The 25,544-nt window shown below is 38.0% G+C and overlaps 1 protein-coding gene across 10 annotated transcripts in view; it reads left to right on the top strand.

The window, feature by feature from the left end:
* The window catches only part of rbm47 (RNA binding motif protein 47), a 146,037-nt gene that overhangs the window by 91,517 nt on the left and 28,976 nt on the right, over positions 1-25,544 (top strand). For 5 of the 10 annotated variants that reach the window (XM_059989078.1, XM_059989077.1, XM_059989070.1 and 2 more), the window contains exon 2: positions 606-663. The exons of 4 other annotated variants lie outside the window; for them this stretch is intronic. In XM_059989078.1, coding sequence (XP_059845061.1) covers positions 662-663 — 2 coding nt within the window. In that variant the 5' untranslated portion in view covers positions 606-661. Of the gene's footprint in view, positions 1-605; positions 664-12,329; positions 12,424-25,544 lie in introns of those variants that run through there. One more of the 10 variants, XM_059989075.1, reaches the window with a different exon arrangement.

Genomic DNA, 25,544 nt, shown 5'->3' with positions numbered 1-25,544 from the left:
ACATGCGAAGAAGAACTACAAAAGGGCAAGTTTCTTTGTGGGATTGAGTATGTTACAGGAACATTAGAAAAAGCTGACTGAACATGAAGTATCATGTGATTTACATAATTCAACAATTTTAGTGCATTACCAATAAAGTTCTAAAAGCAATTCCCTCTGAAGTCTTCCCAAGTATTTTGTTCTCTATACTTCTATTAGCTTAAAGGTTCTAGGCTCTTTTCTACTGTGGTTATTATTGACATCTGAGATTGCTTCTTTCAATTCTAACTGGCTATTACTTTTCAAAATTTCAAAGTACATTTATTATCAAAGTACATATGCAGTATACAACCCTGAGATTTGACTTCCTGCAGGCAGCCACACAACAAAGAAACACCATCATTTCTGAGCCTCATTGTGCCTGGTGGAAAGGGTGTGGCATGGGACCCACTTGATTTTTTCATACAGGTTCCTTCAGTGTTCGTGGTAAACACGATCATTTTGTTATAGATTGGAGAATCCAGGTCAATATCTCTATTTTGCTCTCTCTGCAGTTTATTCCCTTTGCAATGTCCAAGCTTAGGTTTGTAGTTTTTGACTCGTACATTTTCACATTCAATCCGCAGGAATATGAACCCAGACACCGTCTGATTCATCAGTAAGAACACAAAATGAATGGAACATGTAAGTACATGGTGTCAGATTGTTCAAAGAGACTGGCAACCTGTTCACCCATTAGGGCATGTTGGCTACTATCTATCTCAATACCTGCTTCACAGCTGAGAATGCCACCACTTGTGAAGTCTTTCTCATGTAGATCTCTCATCCACAGGGCTTCTTAAGTTTAGCTTCTGTGCTTTTTTTAACCACTTTCTCATTCCATCAAGACACCTTCAATGAATTATGCACATGTAATCCTAGATTTCTCTTTTGTAATTAGGCCTTCTAGATTACATTGCCTCTTATTCATGTAAAATCTGAAGCTTTGTGTTTCTCAACGTGAAATTTATTTGCCATGTGCCTGCCTATTCCACTACTATGTCTATGACTCCTTTAAATCATAGCTTTCCTCATGATTTTCAATGTCTCCAATTACAATAAGATCCAAAAATTATTAGTGATATATAAATTAATGTAAAGGTCCTAGTACTGGAATTTGGGAAACATCACTCTATGGTCCTTTCCAGGATAAGAAGCAGCCTGTCACTACCATTGTTTCCTGAGTATAATACTATGACTTTCACATCACAATTTTTTTCTGTTACCAAGAGATACTGTTAAAATATGTTTGATGGAGACAATTGCTCTTAGTATTTTTCTTCAGATCTTAGCAGAAAGATTTAATGTGCTTTCACAATTCAAGCAGGCAGCAACACCCATTGGGAGTGCAACAGTGAGGGTCTGGGCTGCACAGCCAATGAATGTTCCTACATTTGAAGGAATGGGTAGGAAACCTTGCCCAAAGATCCCCACAATTCATTCACTTAACATGACACAGCCCAGTGGAGAACAGAATTGTCGAATCAGCGATCGTGGTTACACATTACTTCAAAGTTCAGCATAGTGAGTCAGATCTGATCACGTTGTCTGCAACATAGTAGCTAGGCCTTCTGTGGGAGTCTAAGCATGTGATAATGTTATTGAGTAAGTAAAAAAGAAGCATCTTCTGCTATTTTGTCATGTTGATTTACAAATAGAATGTATCAATATTTAAAAAGTCTGCAAACTGCAGTAAAGTTGATGAAGTTGGTTTGTACTCACTTCAAGGAATGGTGACACTATTTTCTATACTGTGCTATCTTTAAAGCTGCAAGCACTTCATTTCAGTTACATTAGTTGTGGGCATGGAAGCATTGAAAGAGAAGCCTTAGGGGGTTTGACTAATACTTGAGGAAGTGCCAAATGACAGCAGTGAGCAAACTAACTTGGAACTTAGTAATTTTTACATTTATCATTGATTTACAGTCCTCTAATTTTTGTGGTATGTTTTCTAGTTTCACATATTTTGAGTGAGCTATATTTTGCTTTGACTGCTGTATTCTCCAAATTGCATGCTGAAGATTTTACCATTCAGATTTCAGAAAGCGTTGGTGCAAGTGTCTTCTAATACTCAGGCAGGGAGAGAAATATGCACCAGTATTCACTTTGGAAAGGATCAATAGATGAATATATTAGGAGTTTTTATATTAATTCTTGAAGGGTATTAATCTATAATAAATCAGTAGTGGTAATTTGCAACTTCTCTGATACTGTGCTATAGTATGCTGGGTTTCCCAGAGCAACAATATCATTCAGAAAAGTTGCTGTGTCCAATGGAGTTATTGCTTTCCAAGAGAGAGAAGGGAAATTGTCTCATGCCACATCGCCATAACAGTCAGCTAATGGAAAGAGAAGGAAGGGAAAGCATCTTCAAAAATAATAGAAAAACTCATCACAAAATGAAGAACAATATTTTACATCTGGATTAAAGTGTTCACCAGTCAGCCTAAGCTTACATATTTCATGAGAAGAGAAAATGGGATACATAATCAAGTCCATTGTCACATGAGCAAATGTGAGTGATCTCTTTTTTTCACCAGGAAATGCTTATTGGTGTTCTATAAACTATTGGAGCTCCTGACTAAGGTTTGATGTAATAATGTTGGGTATTAGAGAAAAATGAACATTTTTTTTCTGGCTAACGTCAGACTGTAAATGTATAATTTAAACTGATGAACTTCTGATGAAGAAAGCACCTGATTATCTTATTAGGCCAATTGCTAATGTTGGAGATTGGTGAAGGCAATTATGTCACAAGGTTATTCCAGGATGCAACTAGTAATATTGATGATGTTTCATTCTTTAACAGTTCACCAATACTGAAAAAGGACCAACATTCTCACTATCCTAAAGATGGAGCAATTGGAGAGACCTTAGGCCTCCTTTGTGCTTGATCTTTGCCCAGTTTACAGAGCAGTCATGCTGCCAGATAATTCACCATTGGTCGACTAAATTGTCAAATCATTAAATTGCTTCATTATTGTCACATGTGCCAAGGTACAGTGAAAAACTTTGTTTTGCCATGCACACAAATCATTTCATCTCACCAGTATATCAGTACAAGGGAAAAGCAATTACAGAATGCAGAATATAGTGTTACAGTTGCAGAGAAAGTGCAGTGCAGGAAAAGAAAATTATTAGTAATTCTTAGTCTGTCAGAATTTAAAAATGTGGAATGAATATAATAAAAGAAAGGAATAAATTTGCAGCAAGCAGCTTGCAACGAGTTGCTGCAGTCTGGCACCATCTCGCACTTCTAGAACCATCGTTCCACTTTCTGGACCTTTTCAAATGATATCTGCAATTCACTGTCTCAAATGCCTACATATTTGTTACTTTGCATTGCATGCTACATGTCTTGTTATGCCAAGGACAAGCCTCTCACCATTTGAAACGGATGTTGTGGAAGAAAGGAGGCATAAAAAGGAAGAGCAAGGGAGGAATTGATAACTAGTCTACCTTAGTGCCATAGCTTTCAGAAAATAACTTTAATGTAAATGGATTCCATATGAGTAACTCCTTCTCTTCCTTCCTGAAAAAAATGTCCTGACATCCTTGTATCTATTGTCTCTACCATCAACATCTGAAGACTCATGACTACAGTTACGAAGACCAAAGACAGTCAAGAACTTTATTTGAATAATTCCGTTCATATTTGCACACCATTTTGCTAAAGAAGAAATATTCTTGAGCAAACTATTCAGTGGCTGCTGTTCAATCTACTCAGTTGCTCGTCCTGGTGCTCCTGTGAAATTGCTCCCTATGGCAGCAATATGGAAGATGGAAAACTGAGAGATTGTCTGCTGACAGTAGAATCCCAGCTGGGCCCAGCCAGTCTGATCCTGCTAGCAGTATGGCACTGAAAATTACTTTACCAGAGGAGTGCCTCAGCACACCTTATAAAGGCTGGGTACTAAAGCAAAGCAATGCTCTGAGGATCCACTGTTACTACAAGTTCACCGAGTCAAGTTGACAACTGCCAAAGATTCAGTAGTAGCATACCAGCTGACATGGAAGCTAAAAGCACTTTATGCCAGAGGAGGCATTGTCTCAGGCCTTACTGCTGTGTCTGTGGTGGCTATCAATGCTCCATTTTGAAAAATAGTCTTTGATAAGAGTTAAATCTGAACTTTTCCATGCTCTAAGCCCATGACACTTGCTGACCAGATCACGTGTGTGTTTAGTACTTCATGGTGCTTTACCTGATCTCTTTGTAGCAGGATTAAGAGTCAATCTCAAGTTCTCTGACCTGGTATTACTGTACTTCTATCCTGTCCTGGCTCCTACAGTTAGTCACCACATTGTAGTTCTGTGCTGTTTTACTATTAAACCAATTTGAGTATAGAGTTTAAGATATAGTCATTAAGGTTACAACAAATGCTTAATTTGTATACAGCAGAGTAGTGGATAGGTTCAAAGTTCAAAGTAACTAGATACAAAGATTCAAACTCCACCATTGCAACTAAAATGCAAGCAATTAAATAAATCTGAATTCAAGTATAAAGCAATAACAGTAACCAGGAAAAAAATGTTGCAAAAACCTATCTGGTTCACTAATTTCCTTCAATGGTGGAAGTCTTCCGTCCTTGTTTTATCTATGCTAGTCGTGACTCTGGGCCCTTTTAATGGCCATTCACTGTTCAGGCATACTTAGGGATTGGAATTAAATTCTGGCATTACCTGCGATGTCCACATGCTGTGAACAAATAAAAATATGAAAATGAAGAGAATGTTTAGCAGTTTAGAAAGGTTTGTCCTTTGTAATTCTTCTTGGAGACTAAATTCAGAAAGAATGACAAGTAGTTTGGGAGGTTTGGAGTAAGATAATAGATCTGAGAATAAGATGAGAAGTAAAAAAATGTTGTCTCAGTTACAGACAGAACTAAACTTGTAATTCTGAATTTTTTTTTGTCAGGAGCTGAAAGCAAGGTCAAATGGAAGAGCTACAGTACCTTGCCAATTTTTAATATAGCCCCTACACAATTTTTCTGAGAATGGTATATATATGGTATGTATAGTTTTATGCACAAAGATAACAGGACTAGGTCATGTAATTTACAGTGTATTATACACCTACAGAAGTTTATAATCCAACAGTGCAGCAGCTCAGCTATTTTGCAAAAGACTATTTGCATTGTAAATTTTATAAGGTTTAGTCAGTAAAGCAATTGACACTTGTTTCTGTGATAAGAATCAAACGTAAGCCCAAACATTGAAATGCTCAGTGTACATCAAAGTGAGAAATTCTATTTTTGTTAAATAAATATGGGCTCAGATTAGTCGACGTTACCATTTGAAATGCACCTGTTGGTTTTGGACTATATTTTCAATGAGTCCAACCATATAAAATTATTTTGCACCTTCGGTTAAAGATGACACGTGGAATGCGGCTCTAAGTGGTAAATTTCTCTAGAAGATATTGTTAAGGAGTAGTTTGGAATCATGGAATGACCTGCTCCCATTTTTCAGGATAATGACATTTACCTGGGTGTCCTCACTTCTAATAGTAGAACTGATGTATCCATTATTAGAAATCACATGATGTACTGCTGATCAAAATCACAGAAATGAAAAGTATCACTTTTAATTGGCACTCTTGAGGAGGAGAGAAACTATCAAATATGAGATACACAGGCAACTCTCCCTTCTATTTGGATCCCACCTGCCAGCAATTTCCCTTATATTTTCCATTCTAAATGTTGTGTGTGTGTGTTAGACCTTTTTACAATAATTTCTCATCATCACTCGTCCTTGGAGAAATTCATTGCGATAATATACAAAATGTAAATTTATATGCTACAAATGGCTCATCTTTTTAATAGTGAATATTAAATAAAATTGAATCTAAACTTGAAATAATGAAGGAGGAGTTTGTTATAATGATCTGCTGAAAAGGAAGAGCCACTAAATTTAGGCAATCCATGTTTAAAATCAATAGGATAAACAGATTTAAATCTTTATCATTTATGCTTCAATGTGCTATAGGAGTGCAATAAAGATTACTTCTCACGTCATATTTTCATGAAGTCATTGTCATTTTGATAGGAAGAAATTAAAATGCGTGTGTGGATGTTTGACAATGATTGCACAGTCCATTGAACTGAACTGACACTGAAGGCTACACTTGGCTTGTGTGGTGAGCTTCACAAGTAATAGGATTTATCAACAAAGAAGGCCTCAGCTCTCTAATATTCGAAACAGTTGAGCTGTAACATTCTTGGTCACTAGACTTTAATTTCATTTGAGTATGCATACATTTATATTCACTTCTAATAGTGTGATATCATTTGTTTGCTGAAGTCTTCTTAAAACCTGAATTTTAGTTCCTGGAACAGTGTTGTGGCCAGTTGTACTTACATAGCAATAGTTTCAGCCAACATGCAGCAACAGTTGAACTCTAGACTTCCCTTCAAGAAACACACTCTCAGACTGCTGCTTGCAAATGTAATAGCCCTCTAACTCTAGCACAAGAGCAACAAGTTCCATTCATATGATAAGCTCAGCTGGAATCATGTTATACCTTTAAAGTTTCTGTTAATGACAAATGCTGTGAATCAGTACCATTGACAAAGGACAAGCAGGTTGGAAAAGATTACATGGATATTAAGTTAGTTAGTTAAAGTCTGTCCCGAGCCTTATAGGCTCATCATGCCAGTGCTTATGCCGGTTTCCATGGCATGAAGCGACTGAGAGTACAAGACTCTCCCCGGATAGGACGCCAGTGTATCGTGAGGTTAACCCCTCACATTTTGCTGGTACCCATTTTCAGCTGGGTGGACTGGAGCAATGTGTGGTTAAGAGCCTTGCTTAAGGACACAACACGCTGCCTTGGCTGGGGCTCGAACTCACGACCTTCAGATCACTAGTCCAATGCCTTAAACACTTGGCCACGCGCCACAGCGTGGATATTAAGGTGTTTATCATACTTTGTGTATAATTTACCTTTCTAAATAATTTCTATTAACAGTTATCACTGGGTATGTTATTCTCATCGCCTCAGATGCTTTTAACAATTGTTCTATAAGATTGTTTGATTCATCCTCCTCAAGCTACGGTGCTTTGCAGCTTTAGTTTAGACAAATAAGAAAATGTTAGAATTATGAACACAAGGAATTCTGCAGATGCTGGGAATCCAGAGCAATGCACACAAAATGCTGCAGGAATTCAGCAGGTCATGCAGCATCTATGGAAATGAATCAACAGTTGACATTTCAGGCTGAAACCCTTAATCAAGACTGGAAAGAAATAAATTTATCCTACCACTAACCATATCCTTACCTCTGCCCCTCTCTCCGTTTCAGCAGCGATTTCTCCCTCCATGACTCCTTTGTCCATTTGTCCCTCACCACAAATCTACACCTGCCCATTCACCTCCTCCCTCAGCTCCACTCAGGACCCCAAAAAGTCCTTCCAGGTGACGCAACACTTCACCGATGAATCTCTTGGGGTCATCTACAGTATCCTGTGTTTGCAATGTGGCCTCCTCTACACTGGTAGAACCCAATGTAAATTGGGTGACCTTCACTCCATCCAAGATATGTGGGATTTCCCAGTGGCTAAACATTTCATTTTCCATCCCCATTCATGTTCTAACATGTTGGTCCATGGCCTCCCCTTCTACCGCAATGAAGCCACTCACAAGTTGGAGGAGCAACACCTTATACTCCAGCTAGGTAACCTCTAGCCTGATGGCATAAAAATCAATTTCTTCTGGTAATTTTTTTCCCTTCTTTCTTCCTTCTTCCTCTATTCTCCACTCTGGCCTCTTGCCTCTTCTCTCACCTGCCTATCACCTCCCCCAGTGTCCCTCCTCTTTCTCTTTCTCCCATGGTCCAGTCTCCTCTCCTATCAGATTCCTTCTTCTCCAGTCTTTTGTATTTTCCACCTATCACCCACCAGCTTCTTCCTCATCCTCCCTCCCCCATCCACCTGGCTTCACCTATCACCTTCTAGCTTGTCCCCCTTACCCCCTTCTCCCACAACCTTCTAATTCTGACACCTGCCCCCTTCCTTTCCAGTCCTGATTCAGTGTTCCGGCCCGAAATGTCGACTGTTGATTGATTTCCATAGATGCTACCTGAACTGCTGAGATCCTCCAGCACTTTGTGTGTGATGTTAGGATTTTGAATGGTTTTGACACAGACTTTTTTTACACGTAGAAAATCATAATGAGAGAGAGGGTAACAGTATAAAAAAGGCACAGGAAATCCAAAGGGAAATTCAGGATTAGATTTTTCTCTCTCATACCAAAGAGAGTGTTGAAAATGTGGAAGACATTACCACAGGGAGAGGTCGAAGTGAATATTTCACAGGTGTATATGAGAGAGAAAGGAATAGAGTTACTTCTCCCTGTCCTGGGTTGGAGGACTGTTTGTGTTAGTTGGTGGGAGGGGAGGAAAGGGGCTTGTTCTGCTGTCGGGGTTTTGTCATTGTGTTCTGTGTTTTTCTGCAGAGCATTGTGGACATAGCTATGTTGACACTGGAAAGTGTGCCAACACTTGTGTGTTGCACCCAGCACATACTTAGGTTGTGCTGGTTGTTAACACAATCAACACATTAAGTGGAACATAATGCTGACAGAGACTAACTGGTCTGAATAGCCTGTTTTCTCCGTCCATTACTCAAAAAAAACTCAATTACCCACCTACAAAGACATGATGGCTATCACTGCTCAGTACCTGCCTTTCAAAATGTACATAAATCCCCAGGATTTTCCTCAACTTTCTTCAATAATTTCCTTACCACTGACCTAAAGCATTTGAGGGTTAGGCCAAGACTGTGTGTACCACCAGAGTACTAAACTCTTATCTAAATATTTTCTAAGAGATGGGAAATGGTAAAATAATAGGACTGACTTTCCTTCCTTGGACAAGAATTTTTTTTTTCAACATGGTCCCAGGGAACAGATTTCAGTTGGGAGGCTAGACTTCAGCTTGACATATGGTCCAGAGCTACTTAAGACTGTGTTTCTCAAAAGGTCTCGGCAGATTATGAGGCTCCAGACTCACCAGTTGCCATAGCTACCAATGCAATAAAGTATATGTGAATGCCAACATTCGGAAATACCAGGGCAGCATCAAAAATTCTAAAACCGTTAAAATTTCTTTTCAAAAATTGTTAAAACTAAAACACAATTAAATGCATTTAGCTGACTGACTTCAACCAGAGGTGTCAATACAAAAAGAGCCAGAGGGATTTCTTCAAGTTAATTTCATTTGGGCCATTGTCCATTAAATAGGTTAACCCAACACAATAGATGAATTTACCAGTTTTCTAAGCAGAGAATCTGTCCCTTTGATGTTAAGTAATAAATGCATTGGGAATATGATCATTCTGATGAGATTACAGAGCACTGCCTCACTCCGTTAAATTTAATCAGTATTGCTAAAGGAGACACTGGCGTGACCTTCAAGAACATGCAAAATAAGCTTGCTAGAGAAATAACCAGCAGCTTCCAGAAATAATCAGTCTGTTGATCAGTCACCTGACCAAGGTTTCAGGTTCCGCATTTGATGTGATGTTCACAGAACTGTCCTCTGTGGCCCCAGAAATCATTCATGGTTACAATGCTCGAAACCTGGTGTCAGTATTCTCTCAAACACCAGTGTCATGTAGGCTCCAAAGTGAAAAATCTGCACCATAGATCCCAACTTTTTTTCACCATCTCACTGTATAAATAATTTTGAAAGGGATTCTTAATATAAGGGGCTCCACCACCTCATGAAAAGATAACCTGGATCTAGCTGAACACAATGAACCACATTTACTCATTCAAGGAGGAGTAAATTCCATGCATGTGTTGTTATACATAGGATCCTGAATTTATTGAACACTGAATTTGTCAGTTTGCTCATAGCTCAAAGTCTTTAACATTTTAAATGACACAGATTTTGAGGCTGGTTACACCTCAAACAGGATTGTGGTTCCATTGTCTTCAATAGGCAACTTAGGATAATGGTTAAGAAAGTAAAGGGGACCTTGTAAATTCCATATTTATAATTATTTTTAATTGCTAACTTAATTTTTATTAGTTTTGGGATATCAGAGAAAACCTTCGGGGATTGGCTATTAGAAACTCCATAAGGGAGAGGGTGTGCAGGTGGGATTTGGGATAGAGTGATTTATGAGCTAGGTTTCTGGCTACAGCTTACCGTGGGCAGGGCCACAATGAGTCTCACTATATAACAGATTACCCTGGGAGCAGCAGGGGCTCAATGGGCTAAGCTGGCTCCTGTATCTTGGACACTAAATGAAATAAGTTAGGGGGGAAACAGAAAATATAAAATGATTTACCAGTGACTCATCCCTGAAATTTAATATTTTTTGTGAAATCACTGCAATCTCCAGAGTGTGTGTAATTAGAAACACTTCCTCCCTCACTCACCCACATCTCTCACTGAGTCAGCTCAATCTCAATTTCACAGTTGTGTAACTTCATCCACAACAATGAGGTGAGGACCAAGGGTGGGATCTCAAAGTATCTCACAGCCCAATGTGTCTGTAGCAACACTTTACGGAGTTCTGAAATTGAATTTTGGCCAGGCAAGAGACTTGAAGCCATCAGGGCTACTCCAGTGTGACAGACCCATGCTCAATAGTAACAGTCACCAGCGTATATAGCTGGATGTGGACCTGAATATAAACTGGCCCAGAATAAAGGATCTGGCTTGACTGTTTCCCTGGTGCTAGATCCTGGGTGCTTCCTCTTCTGGGAATAGCAACCTGGTTGTTGGACCTAATGTTGAATAGGCTCCAGTACCTGAACCCAATACTGGCAAGACCTTGAGGACTTGGATCTGCTTCAGCCTTGTTCAAGCATCCAAGCTCAATATTGGGTTTGTTGCAGAGCATCTGGCAGGCTACAGGGGGATTTATTTTACCTCGAGTCTCCAGCTGCGGCCTCCAAGGCCATCCTCCCGGTTACCGTGTATAGGGAGGGTTTACACCTCAGCTTAAATTTCTATTTAAGAATCTCAATGATTCATTACCCAGACTCCTGCAATGTATTGCTTTCGTGGGAAGGTTGGCGTCCTGTACCAATGGCATATGGGCAGATAGCTTTTCTCACGTTAACTGTAGATTTAAAATCATTCAAGACATTTGGTAGCATTCCTGTTACTAGTCAGACCATTCTGCAGGAATCCAGAATGATCAGAGCCAGCAAGATTGGCCCCTTCAGCATCCAAACCAGATAAGACACGCATCGTTTCTGCCGACCGTTCAAAGCAATTTACCAAGTAGTCTCCTCTCTCTCACTCTCATTTATAATCATGTTGTAACTATTAATCTAATATTAGATTAATAGCTCTAACTGGGATTAATAGTTACAACATGATTATAAATGAAAGCTTGGTTCAGCACGATAATTAATTATTACTCCATATGACAGTGCAGAGTTCCCCAAACGAGTCTAAGTAATAACTAACCTGGTTTATAAGTACCATATTTGTTTAAGCCTGGAAGCAATAACAGTGAATGGTTTTTCAGCTTACTTAGTTCTTTGCGACCCATTGAACTGTAGGGGCATTGTGAACTGTATCTCAATCAATATGTAGGGACATCTTGGACCTGATTCAGCTCTTGATTCCCTAAAAAGGTGTGTTATTTGCTTTACCTAAGTGTTCCTGCAATCTGGTTTACTGTTACTATGTACAAACTACTTTGACTCATAAATCATTCTTTTGCCATCCCTATCCACATTGCATTCAGTTTACAAATGGGAACAATTTGTTTTCTCACTAACTTTTGTTAGTGGAGCTACACAGAAATGAACCCATTGATTCTACAAAAGAGGTTTTCATCGCAGCATTGTAGCTTATTAATTTGCAACAACACAGGAAGATGTATTTGTTTCACAACAGTGTGCACTGATACAGAAATGAAGGTAGAAAAGTAAGTTTTAAGTAGATGAGGATAGCAATAATATTTATTAATGATAAGAGTCATATCTTTTTAAATTCTTCCAAACTGTTGGCTTGCTTTGTGTATATGAAGGACAGTTTGTTTGCACATGATTAACTTTCTCCCTTGTCAATTCCTTTGTTAAATTGATTCTAAAAAAAAATTATATAGTTGTGAAAATGTCAAAATTTCATTTCTCTTTCTCATTCCTCAAGTTTTGATTTGATGCGTTCTGATATCCATTAGTTAAAAACTTGGGCTACCACCAACTTCAAAATAAATTTAGGCAGCAGGTAGTTCACTGTAGTTTGAAGCCTGCCCCACCCACTAACTTTTTTTTCAGTTGTCCTCAGCGAATGACTTCCCAGGAATTTAGGTAACTGGGGACAATAAATAGGCACAAGAACAGTACAATAGAGTTGAACAGTTCTTGTAATCCAGATGAAGAGCTGTTCTTTGGCCGAGACATTAGTGGTAACCCAGTTAACCCCGGGAAAAGTAAAGGTACAGCAGACTTTCTCTTTACTAATGTAACATTTTGAAGTAAATGAAGTGAAAGCTTTGCTGTTAGTTTATTTACAGTAATCATTTTCCTTCAATGTCATATTCTCCCAAGGTTAATAATGATTCAGTCTTTTTTATGTAAAGCACATTTTGAGTAAGTTGAAGCTTGTTGCTGTTCTCTGACTTTCAGTAAAAATAAGCAGGAAAATTTGTTCACTTATTTATTTTGCTTGTTTTTCCTTGGATTTTTAATGTGTCCAGACCAAAGGGTCTGGTGTCCATAATCTAAATAAATCTGCTGATTCATTAATTAATTTTATGTGGGTGAGATTGAATTGTACAGACCTAGACTTTTGGAGATAACTGATAAACTAGTCTTAGTATTACTAATTACAACTCACACAAAATGCTGGAGCAACTCAGCAAGTCAAGCAGCAATTAAGCACTGTTCTTTTTGAGTTAAGTTTTAATGCTGAGCAAATGTCAACCTTATTAATGTTCAGTGTATTATAACTTGTAGTAGTTTTTCAAAACATAGTTTGAGAATATTCAAGATCAAGTTCAAGTTCCAGTTCAAGTTCAATTGTCATTCGACCATACAGATTGAATACAGCCAAATGAAACTGTGTTCCTCTGGGACCAAGGCACAAAACACAGAACCAATAGTGACACACATCGAGCACACATACAGTATATGTACTGCGTAAGAAAACGTTTCGATAGTGTTTACAGTGATTTTTATTTATAATATTCTTGTTTTATATTTTCTGTAATCAAGTGGTTTCTTTATTCACAATCTCCAGGTCAAGGTGAACACTCAATTCATGTAAAAATGTGAAGCTAACTTGTCACTGTTAATATTTTATGGATGAAGAAAACAAAAGGGTTAATGTGGTATTATTATTTAATAAAGCTAGGTCCTTGAGACCATTCTGTTCATTTTATCCTTTAAATTATTAACTCCACCAAGACATCATGAGCATTTTTACCCAGTAGTAAATCTGATTGGCTAATTTCTCATTTAATTCCAGAGTTCCAAAGGGTTAGAGCTGCTCCAAAGACCGGGGGTTAAGTACAAGTTGTTTCTTTTGTATCTCTACTGTGCAGATACAACAGTATTTATAGATATAACTGTTGCATCATTTTCTCCAGATTAGGGCTTTAAGCAATAGAAGACTTTGATTAGTGCAAGTCAGACAGTGGTACAACTAGTTAATCAGTAACCTGATGTTGCCTCAGGTTTCCTTGGTGCTAGGTACTTATTAGATTGAGGTCAACTGTCACTGAAAAGAGTTACTAGCACTTTTAGGTGTGTGACATCTAACTGTAAAAGTTTAATAATTGTTCAACATTGCCAAAATATAATTGTGAATTTATTCCAAACACATCCAAAAATTGTTGGTCTTATGCAAAAATTAGATATATGGCCTCTACAAGAAATGCATAACTGCTGATATTTAGTCTGGCAATATAGTGGTTAGTACTACATTTAACAGCACCAGTAATCGCCAGTAATTTGGGGTTCAACTCCCACCAATGTCTTTAAGGAGTTTTTATGTTCTCCCCATAGCAGCTGGGTTTCCTCTCTTATAAGATGTATGGGTTAGGGTTATGGTTATGCAAGTGGCAATCTCCATGCCATTACAATTTCCTTGTATTGCACCTTGCTCTTTGTGACATTTACATTAAATTTGAGTTCATTATTTACTGTCATTTCTTCCGTCAGATACTGTTTCTCCAGGTCTGGTTCTGATTCTCTCTCTCTGCTGCTTTTCATTTGAATATTTTATTAAGTTGCGCCTTAAACTTGTCTGTTGTAAGGGGGACAATTCTAGCTTGTCTAGACTCTCCACAATGTTAAAGTGTCTTTCTTATATACCTGGTACCACTCTGGTAAATGCGCTCACCCCATGGAACGCATGGGATTTCTGCAGGTGCTCCAGTTTCCTCTCTCAGTCCAAAGACATAACAGTAGGTTAATTGATCATTGCAACTTGTCCCATGATTAGGTTAGGGTTAATTGGGTTTACTGGGGTGGGGGGAGGTGTTTGCAAAGAGTGTGTGCAAGAGGACCCAGGTAGGTCAGAAGGAGAGAGAAAGAAACAGAAAGGGAGCACGTTAGCCGAAAATAGAGAACTCTGCATTAATGCAGTATTCTACCCAGGCAGAAAATGAGGTGCTGTTCTCTCTTTCTGGTCCTGATTATTTCTTCCTCTGTATGCCATTCCTTAGTGAAATTTTCAAAATTTAAGTCATTGGGTTCGACGATGTATCACTGATGTCCCTCTTGAACACCTGGCTGAACTCCCGATTGCCTCCATGTTGTCAGAGGGCTCGCCCAAGCTGGCTCCCACAGTGTGCAATTTCCATTAGTTAAGCCCTGCCTAACTAGCCTAACCAATACCATCTGCCTGCACTTAGTCATTATCCCTCTGTCTATTCATGTGTCAGTCCAAACTCTGATATCCTATCTACTTCCATCTCCTCCCCCTGGTAATGCATTTCAGGCAAGCACCACTCTCCATGCTTAAAAGAAGACTTCCCTCACATATCTCCTCTAAAAATTTCCCATCTCACACTAATTCGGTGCTCTCCAGTCCTCCCACCCTGGGACAAGACACAAGATTCAGCAGATGCTGGAAATCTTGAGAAGCACACACAAAATACTGGAGGAACTCTGCAAGTCAGGTAGCACCTATGGAGGGGAATAAACACTTGATGTTTTGGGCCAAAACCTTCCATTAGGACTGTTGTGAAAGTGGGAAGAACACAGATTAAGAAAGTAGGGGTGGGGAAGGAATACAATTAGATAAGATAGGTGATGCCATGAACATCAATTTCTCTAACTTTTGATAATTACCTGCCCTCCTCCTTCTATCTCTTTCCATCCCCATTTTGGGTTACCCTCACCCTCTCTCTTCTCACCTGTCCATTGTCTCCCTCTGGTTTCTCTCCTCCATCCTTTTATTTCATAGTCCACTATCCTCTCTTATGAGGTTTTTCTTCTTCAATCCATTACCTCTTCCAATTATCATTGCCCAGCTTCTTACTTCATCCCTCCTCCATCACCCACCCACCATTCCCCCTCACCTGGTCTTACCTATCACCTGCCAGCTGTACTCTTTCCCTCATTCCCCTTATCTTCTTAGTTTAGCTTCTACCCGCTTCCTGTCCAGTCCCATTCAATCAACTGTTTATTCCCCTCCACAGATGCTGCCTGACTTGCTGGGACAAACACAGTATATATCTTATCTGTGACATTCATGATTGTAAATAGTTCAATCAGGTTGCCCCTCAGCTTTGATGCTCCAGTGAAAACAATTTAAATTTGTACATCCTCTTTCTATAGCTAATACATTCCGTTCCAGGCAACCTTGCAGTGAACCTCTTCTGCACTTTCTCCAAAGCCTCCATATCTCTTCTCTCATATGGTGACAATAACCCAAATGTGACTTCCCAACTTTTATACTCAACCAAGGAAGGCAATCAAAGGCAATAAGTCTTTCTTAAAATAACCCTACCCACTTAAATGGCCCTTTCAAGGAGCTATGGACTTGTACCTCAAGATCACTAGATCAATATAGCAATGGGTCTTGCCAATTGCTGCATGCTTTCCTCATCTATATGACTTCTCAAATTGCAACACCTCATGCTTCTTTTGAAACTTTATCTGCAATGACTCCCCCAAATTTCCAACTGAGTTGAATCCTTTGACAAGCTTCCACACTATGCACAACTCCAGTTTTGGTGTCATCTGCACACCTACTAATCAGACCAGATATACATACATCCAGACCATCTATGTACATGATAAACAACAGATACTTCAGCACAGATCCTTGCAAAACAACACTGGTCTCACACTTCCAATCAGGGAAGCACCCTGCACCACCACCATCCGTCATTTACGACCAAGCCAGTTTTGTATCCAGTTTGCCAACTCACACTGGAACCCATTTGACTTAATCTTGTGGACCAGTCCTGTTGCCTGATCAATTAAAATTTTCTTTTCATAATTCTCATGCTCACCTCCTTTTATGTCCTAGCCTGTAGCTGCATAACCTTTCAATAACCTGACAATGATTAAAGGACTTTTGTATCCCCAATTGGTACAATCCCTGGTAAGGCAGGAGTGACCTATTCTGAGAGTTCAGTTTAAAGAAAACTATTTTAGATTTTGAATAATTATGGAATATCTATTTTCCTTTGAGGTACAGCTGACAGTATTGCAAAGTCTCTTTGGGTACTACGTCAGCCATATCTGACATTCAGCATTTCCCCTCACTAAGCTGTTTATTTTAGAAACCTATGTTTAGGGGCTCTAAGGTATAATGTTGTTCGAGACAATACGAAATTAATGTTTTTCTTTAATCTTAGTTCCGTACCAAATTTATTATTTCCCTTATACATACTGGCTCTCTATAGCACGCACACTAAGGAAGTTGGAGTAATTAATCTCTTCTAATTCATTAAAACTTTTAATTGAATGAAATTACAAACAGGTGTTGGTAAACCACTTCAGCACAGGGATTGGAAACTCAGCGATTTCGGTAAAGAATGTAATACTCTCCTCATGAACGTCAACCTATAACAGTTAAAAGACAAACTGAAATATCCCAGCAGGATAGTGAAATATATATTCTTTCCAACATTGGTAGTAGTTGTAAATCAAGCTTTTTAGAAGGTGGTTGGTGACTAAAGCTTGCAGAAGTTTAACTATCAACCATGAATTGTGTGCTTTTCAATTTTCTAATGCAGCAAATACCATTTACTCAAGTAATCCATCATCACTTCTAATTCAGCAGTTCTGTCAAAGTGTTACATCTACAACATTTCCTGTACTTTGAACTGTAACATTAAGGGCACTTAATAATGTTCCTGCAGAAATAGGAATAGTGCAGTTTATATATGGATGTAAGGGATACCATTCATCACTTAAAACTTAATGAAAACATTATTTGAATCTTCCTGTAAATGAGAAAGACTAATGTGTTGGCGAGTTCTGCTCACCGTAGATGGAAAATTTCTGTCCCAGGGCACTTGCATGCAGTGTTTTCTCCTTGAACTCCTACAGAACCTAAATACATTTTAGGAACTACATTTGTCTTGGTTATTGAAGCTTGCTATCATTCTACATGTTTTGCTTCACCTGAAGATGCAGTTTCTCTGGTGTGACCCTCCAATATCTCCTCATTAAACAAAAACAGTCAATATACACACGTGAGCCTTGATGGTGGCCAGACTTTATTCTTAAAATGTGCTATTGGACGCAAGTTTCCGTAATGTATTTCCAAAAGCAAACAAGAAAGAAATCTATTGACTTATTTAACTCTGCTATTGAGTCATGTAGGATAATTGGAGCAGAAATAGGACATTTGACCCAAATTGTCCATGGTATACCTGAACCATTTCTGCTCGTTCCTCCAGCTCTGAACACTTGGTCATCACTGATTTTAATCTCTCCACCATTGGAGGCTGTGCCTTCAATTGCCAAGGTCCTCAGCTCTGGAATTGCCTCCTTAAACCTCAATACTTCTCTACTTCACCGTAGGATGCTCCTTCAAACTTAACTTTTGACCCAGCTTTTAGTCACCTACCTACTATCTACAATGAGCCTAGGATGAAATGATGTTTGTAACAAATGCTGCAAAGTGCCTTTGGATATTTTACTGCTGTAGAAATACAGGATGTTGTTGGTACTATATTGCTGTTGTTAGATCCGCATGGATCAGAGTTTTGGATTTTCCTAATCTTTGTTCCTTAAGAATTCACTGGATTATCGAGGTAAATGAACTGATCATAATAAATAATCCACAGATCATTCAAAATCCATGCCATAGATTTTTATTGAAGCAAACTACTAAGGGTAGAAATGTGCAGGGAATAGATCAGTGTTGCACAATCATTCTGGTAATCAGCATGGAAAACACTCTTTCCTATTAATTCAAGTGCACCCAGTTTGGAGGACATGTGTGTGCTTTAATATTAAAGGGTGCAAGTAAAAGAGCTGGGAAACTACACTTTATGCACAGATTTCGGATAATTTTTCATCTTGATTGCCAGCACCCCTGCTAAGCCTCATGTACACTACTCACCACTATTCTGCGTGGGGAGAGAACAGCATTTTCAGGGCAATGATGATTTATTTCCTGAACAAATCGCTCATGTCATTGTGCTTTCTTACACATTTCTGCAAGCAGAAAATGGTAGGGTTGTGAGGTGTTTTATACTGTACCCACTTAATAAACTGATATGTATTTGACCCTTGGAGTCATGTGCATTGCCTGACTTACAATTTAAAATAATTTTTTCTCCCTTTTTGGAAACAAAACCAATAGTGACTGGTACACACTGACTGTTGTTTGAACTTTCTTTGTTTTAATGTGAAGTTGATAAAGCTTCACTTCCAAAGGTGACCTTTATAATAATGCTTAATTCCCTGTTTTACGGATCCCAAATTCCCAGACGGTTTATCACAACTTTGTGTTGTGATTTTGGTGGGAGTCAGTAGAACTGCAAACGCATGACATTTCTCCTAGCGCCTCCACTAATCTCCCACTAACTTAACAGCAGGAAACTGAAAATCTCAATGGGATTTTGAGATTTATTTGTTTCATAACCAACGTTCATTTTAATAGTGAAATAATTAAACAGGTTAAAAGGTAATGGTAATATTTTGCAAACAAAAATTGCAAGAATTTTTTTACATTTTCTAGTTAATCTCCATGGTGATGCTTATAGGTAGTCTGGGTTTAGAAGCACCACTCTTATAACTGCTAATCAGTGCCTTTCAGTTATAGATCATAGAACATGGACCCCTTTGACCCACCATATTGCACCAAACCAGATAAACTATTATTAATCAAATGGCCAACTAAACTAAACACTTTTGCCTACATAATGTCCATATCATTTCATTTCCCTCACATTCATGTGCCTATCTAAACATCTTTTTAAAAAATCCCTAATGTATCTGCCTCTACCAGGCAGCACGTTTCAGGTACCCAGTACTCTCTGTGTAAAGAAAAAAAATTGCCCTTCACATCTCCTTTAAAATTACCCCCTGTCACCGTAAATACATGCACTGGTATCAGGGAAAAAAGATGCTGTCTGTCCACCCTATCTATGCCTCTCGTAATCTTATAAACATCAATCCGATCTCCCCTCAGCCTCTGCCACTCCAAAGAAAGCAACTCAAGGTATCACCCTCAGGTAAAATGAAGTGACACGACTAACACTAAGTCATTAAGGGGCACTTGTTGCGGAACCGTACATGTAAATAAACCTCTACTCTCTAATTAAGGAGAGATTGAGTGAATCAAATATACTATAACAGTGGGGAATGTTGGTATACTTTATCATGAGGGTTTTAGTCCTTTGAACGGTAAGTGCATACATGATTTTTATGTGCTAAATGCAAGACACATTGATGTGAATTTGCTGAGAGTATGATGTTATGGACAAGTAACCTACTTTTAATACAGCATGCAAGTAAGCCTATTTTTCATTCTTTTAACTGATAAAATATCAGAAAAAGACTTCTGGAATTTTTATACAAGCCGATTTACCCCCAGTTACCACAAATGTTGAGTTTTTTTTATGCACGCTGACTTGTGAATCAATTTTCAATTAAGAAAACTTGACTCTCATCTATGTGCTCAAAAAATGGTTCATTTGCAAGTAGACTAGGATTTGCAGTCTGAAGTAAACACTCACCCCAATAACATAAAGTCAGAAAGAAACCTCTGAACTCTACACACGAGCATTATAAACAGAAATACAAAATATGCACAGATGTACTGTTTTCTTCTCCAGGCTAATCGGACAAAATCAGTGATCTGTTAACAATTTTAGATGTTAACCAATAAACAAGTGAAACGCTAGTGTTTAATTTTGGCCTAAACCAGGGGTCAACAACATTTGCTCAACAACCTTTCCAGTTCTGATTATTTAATTTTATATTTCAAAATTCCGTACATTTTAAAATAATGTTTAAATTGATAATTTTCCATCTTGTATTTTAATCCTATTTGTGTGTTCCTATCATTTTATGTTTGTAAAATATTTTTAAAAATTAGATTAAAATGTGTTTTTTTATTTGTTCACTGTGTTGAAATTTCTACATTGTTTCTCAGCTTGCTTGATAGCCGTACTGCTGCTACTGGTCTCTTAAAACTAGGTGTGACAACAGACAGCATCAGAAACTTGAAATCCATACCATAGAGAGCATTACATTCTTGAGCATACAGTTTTTAAAGTCAGCCACAAGTGCCGTCATTTAGCTTCTGACAGGAAAATTGCCGTGGTAAGTTGTAAAAGTGATGTTGTAATAGTAAGTACTCTTCCAAAGTATTGTAAAGCGCTGTAGAATGCCCTTGGGTCAACAGCAGATGGCAATTAAACCCATTTTTCAATCTTTGTCTCTTTGCCAGAATGATTTTTTTTATCCAAAGGCTGCATCAGCTGTTTTGTGAATTTAATAACGGTGTTATCTTGGTTGACGTTTATCTAAACTATCCAAAATCCCAGAATTCAACAGTAGCTTGCATTGGGTTATCTGCTATTAGGCCTCTTAGAACACTACAAATTGAGTAGGGCTGAATTGAGCTGAAGTGTTTCAACCCACAAATCTGATCACTACTCAGAGATTTCAGATATGGGAACACATACGTTGTCATTTCATAAGATTTCAGTGATTGAAGTAACCACCAACATTCACTGATTGGCCTTGAGCAAATAGAACATTCCACAACTTGATCAATGTACCTGTTGTGCATGAAAAAAATCAGATTTAGAGGTCAATCCACTAGTTCAGATTCTTAAATGCTTTAAGATCTAAAGGATTTCAAAACTGTATGAAGAACATCACTTGAGTTATTTCAGACTTTGAACAAATAAGGGAAACAACTTTATTCACTCTCATTTGATGTATTGGCAGATGTTTCATTGGGTGACTTGTACTTTGAAGAAATGTATAGAGTAGAGGAGACTATTTTACCATTATGTCAATCCCAAACAAATGATCACTCAATCCTAACCTTCACTTGGCGGCCAATGACCTATAATAGGTGTTTAACACATTCCCCTTGTCTGTACAAGCTTTTGTAAAAGTGGAAATAAGATGCAATTGACAAATTGTATGTTTTCCAACTTTGAGGGTAACGTTTAAGAAAAATTTATTTGATACACCTTATGCTATTTATTCATAAACAGAAGGATAGAATACAGTGATGTATGAATGGTGCCCTTTATATAATCCAAACAAAATTGAACCTACAGACATATAGTCATTTAGTAGCTGCCAACTTAAGTTGGAGATATTCTTGAAGGCTTAATCATGTGATGTTCCCATCACATGACATCTAATCACATGGTATCCAACCACATGACATCAGTGAATGAGAGTCTAACTGCCAAATAGAGGTTAAGTCCTCTGAGGTTAAATTTTGATGCAACTTTATGCCAGGTGTTATTGTGTGAGAAGTTATGAGAACTGGAAGACCAACTTTTGAGCAGGTGAACAGTGAATGGCTGGAAGGGTTTAGAAGGGCAATTGGCAGAGTGTGGAGCTAGGTTTGTGAGAGGAAATTTTTGATTGCATTGAAATTGCACTTGTGACTTGATATAATCAATAGTGTTGCAATAACTCATTGTTAATACATTGGTATGTATATATGAAGAACCAGGTGTAAGATGACAGTATCTTATATGTATTAGTTGTATCTTGTCTATAGTACGTCTCCCTTTTAATGCTTCTTAAACTATAAGAAACCCCTTTATAGCGTAAAGGGCATTCAGGCTCCCCAGCACGTAACATGTTTTGATAGGTTCCATCTATTTCTATGTAATGGTGCCAGTTCTAAACTGGAAGGCTGCATCACATAAGAAGGTTCTGGTGATGTATGCTCATCTTTTAACAGGTATTTGATTTTTATGAATCACTTCTCATAAATCTAAGCAACTGATCTTGGCTGCTGAAAGTATTTGTTTTCTTTCATTCTATTAATTCATATATTCAAGATTTTTTCCACTGATGTAACTAATATAGCTGAGATAGTGTAACTATCTACATTGTGAAAACTTAGGCTTGTGTATTACTTATAAAATGGGAACTATTTATTATTGAGGTTCATTTGTGGAAATGCTTGTCAGCCACATGACTTGAAACTTCCCAAATACCAGTGAAGTCCAGCAAACAGCTGGGCAATCAGCAATCATTTATATTGAGTGGTGTAAGATGCAATCATGTGCTCATATTATCTGAAAGCCTTCAAGTTTTTTTAATCAGAAGATTCTCTCACTTGTCACTCTAAGTCAATACTGTCTTCACCTAATGCAGTTTCTAGGGTGAACATTAATAGTTGCCCAAGTATAGTAAGTACAGAGTGAAACTTCCCTTGTCCAAATGGATTTCTTGATGGTAATGTTATTTGTTACAGTTCATTTATTTCTATATGAAATGCAGTATGCATTTGCTTTACAGAGCTATATTACTGATCTCTGGTTAGCTATAAGCATGTGACCTGAAATGCTCATGTACTGCACATAAAGTTATTAAAACTGTTCTCCATAATTTCTTTCATGAACTATTGTGTATACTTCAAGAGCACAGTGTTACTCTGTCGCAACAATGCATCTTGCCCCCCCCCCACCCCCACCCCAACTCTGTAGGACAAGATAGGGGTTTGTATCAAGTAAAGTAGAAGACATACTGATCTGAAAAATGTACTGTATAAGCAACTCAGTGCCCATACAGCCTTTAATTTGCCTGTATGATAAAGTTTGCTTTTAATCTTTTGACACTGCTTTAGACATCAGTGCAGTAAGTGGTTGACATATCAAATTTGGTGTTATTCAGCCTCCTGAGTTTCAAGCCAGATTGCTCAGCATACAAAGCAAACCATCAAGATTTCCTGTTAGTTTCCAGTGTTGCTAACGCAATATGGATTGTGTGGCTTTCAGCTGTAGTTTAATTCATAAAGGCTTTAAAACCACCAGTGCATTAAACTAATTATAGGGAACTATATTGGTTGTATATGCACAGAGAATAAAGCATTTGCTTTAAACAAATAATTTGATGTGGGTAACTGAGAACACAAGTGTTTACTTCTGAACTACATAATACTCAGAATAATCACTTTAACACATTATTTTCTGTGTTTTGTTTGACGTTCCTTCCAAAATACCACAAGGATTTTATTTCTTTCGAAAGGTACAGCTCTCCTTAGCATTGGTACTTCCCACTTTTACCAAGTTTGCGTCATAGTACAGACATGGCCAGACTCCTCAGATGACATTGGTGCTGCAGTGGTGACAAATCTATCAGCAGTTGCTATCTAATTAAAGCTGGCCCCAACTTCACATGCCCACATCTGCAATTCAATACAGTAAACCCGAAGTTGTAGTTAATGCCCTGCATCTATGCACAGTTAGTGATTTGATATGTTTTAACAGCTTGTTACAGAACAATCAAAAGGTGTAGTTGAGGTTGTGACAGTGCCATTAGTCACAATTCTTGCTGAGCAACTGTGTGTCAGTTTCTTTACATTTAAAAATCCACAATTATTTTTTAAAAAGCTGACATTTTGCTGAGAATCGGTAGTAGTTCCACACCAAATTGCTGGCATTTCTCATTGCGGGTACCATTATGCTTTGGAGCTCCAGTGAACAAGCAAGTCACTTTCTGTGTATGTTAGAGAGTGTGTTCACAGATCCTGTGGCTTATTAGACCTGCCGTTGAACAAGAGAGCCCATTGATTTCAATGAGGATTGTAAGATTGCTATAAAGAAAGACAAAACAACTTCCTTTTAATTAACTTGAACTTTGTTTAATAATAACATATGTATTTTAGTTGATTATAGTTTTCTGTTCTGAATTTATTCTTTTCACTATTTCAATTTTAAGTCTTTAGGTGTTTTGTAATGTCAGAGACAGATGTATTTAAAAATATTGATGGGTGGCGAAAGTTGGAAATAGTGATTTTGCTTTCTGTCAAAGACCTTGAGTATTACACACACTGCGTGTTCTGGCCCAGCCACATTTTCCCATTACATTGTTTGAGGCTCTGCTACCTCTCAGTCCCTTGCTGCTAAATTTTAAAACCCTCTGAATTGGCAAGATTGACCTTTTGGATTTGTCCGAGGCAAATTCAGTTAAGACGTAGCTGAGGATAACAGGCCCAAGTCAGTAAGTATCTCAGCCAGCGTTTGATATTTAAGCTTCCACATTAATTCCATGTCTTCATCTCTTTTCAATGTAATGTTAAAATTATAATATGTGCTTTGAGATCTGTGAGAATTAGTCTGCTGGGCTGGTCAGCGTAATTTCATTTGCTGCTTGATGCCACTGGTCTAAAAGATTTCAACAGATTCAAAGTCACATTAGGATAGAGGGGAGTGATGCGCAGGGCATACTAATTCTTTTGGGTTACCTTTTACTTGCACTGATCAGTAAAGTCCATACCTTCATTGCTGATTGCATAATCCCTTATTGATAAAGTAACGCCAATAATTTTTTGTATTTTCAGTGAAATAACTATTCAGTCAGGATATCAACATGCTCATCAGACTACTGCAAAGCTCAGTTTGAAAGTGTTGAAGTGTGTTTTCATGTTTTATTGCCATATAGAGGAAGTGTAACATAGATCAAAGCTGCCTCTTATTTTCATCCAGAGAAGTTAGTGGAAATGTAAATCAGACACTGCAAAATGGGAAGCAGATCTCCCCTACCTAATTGATACATCAAAATCAAAATTTCTTCTTTGTCCAGATTTAATCAGAAGTTATGCCACATCATGTTCCACAAACATTATGCATCACTGCACTTGTTCCCTTAACAGAGTACAGCGCAAAGCATTTATGTCCTCTTCCTGTTATGGTTGCTCATTGGCTGAAGGCCAGTGTTGTATTAGGCCACTTAAAAGTTCAGAAAGGTGAAATGCAAGCACAGCATTCACCTTCTTTAGCTGAGAATGTTTCTCTTCACTTTATTTTGACGCAGAAACATGCACATGCTATTTTAAAAATCATTGTTCTAACAGTGGCTGAAAGAAAAACAGACGTAGAGTGTGGTGATTTCTAAACTCAGTAAAGCAAGTTACCATGTAGGAAGAGCTGAGCAA

Source organism: Hypanus sabinus, chromosome 14, assembly GCF_030144855.1.
Source record: "Hypanus sabinus isolate sHypSab1 chromosome 14, sHypSab1.hap1, whole genome shotgun sequence".
NCBI lineage: Eukaryota > Metazoa > Chordata > Chondrichthyes > Myliobatiformes > Dasyatidae > Hypanus > Hypanus sabinus.
Note: the sequence above shows the minus strand (reverse complement) of the source record. Positions and strands in the feature narration are given on the sequence as shown.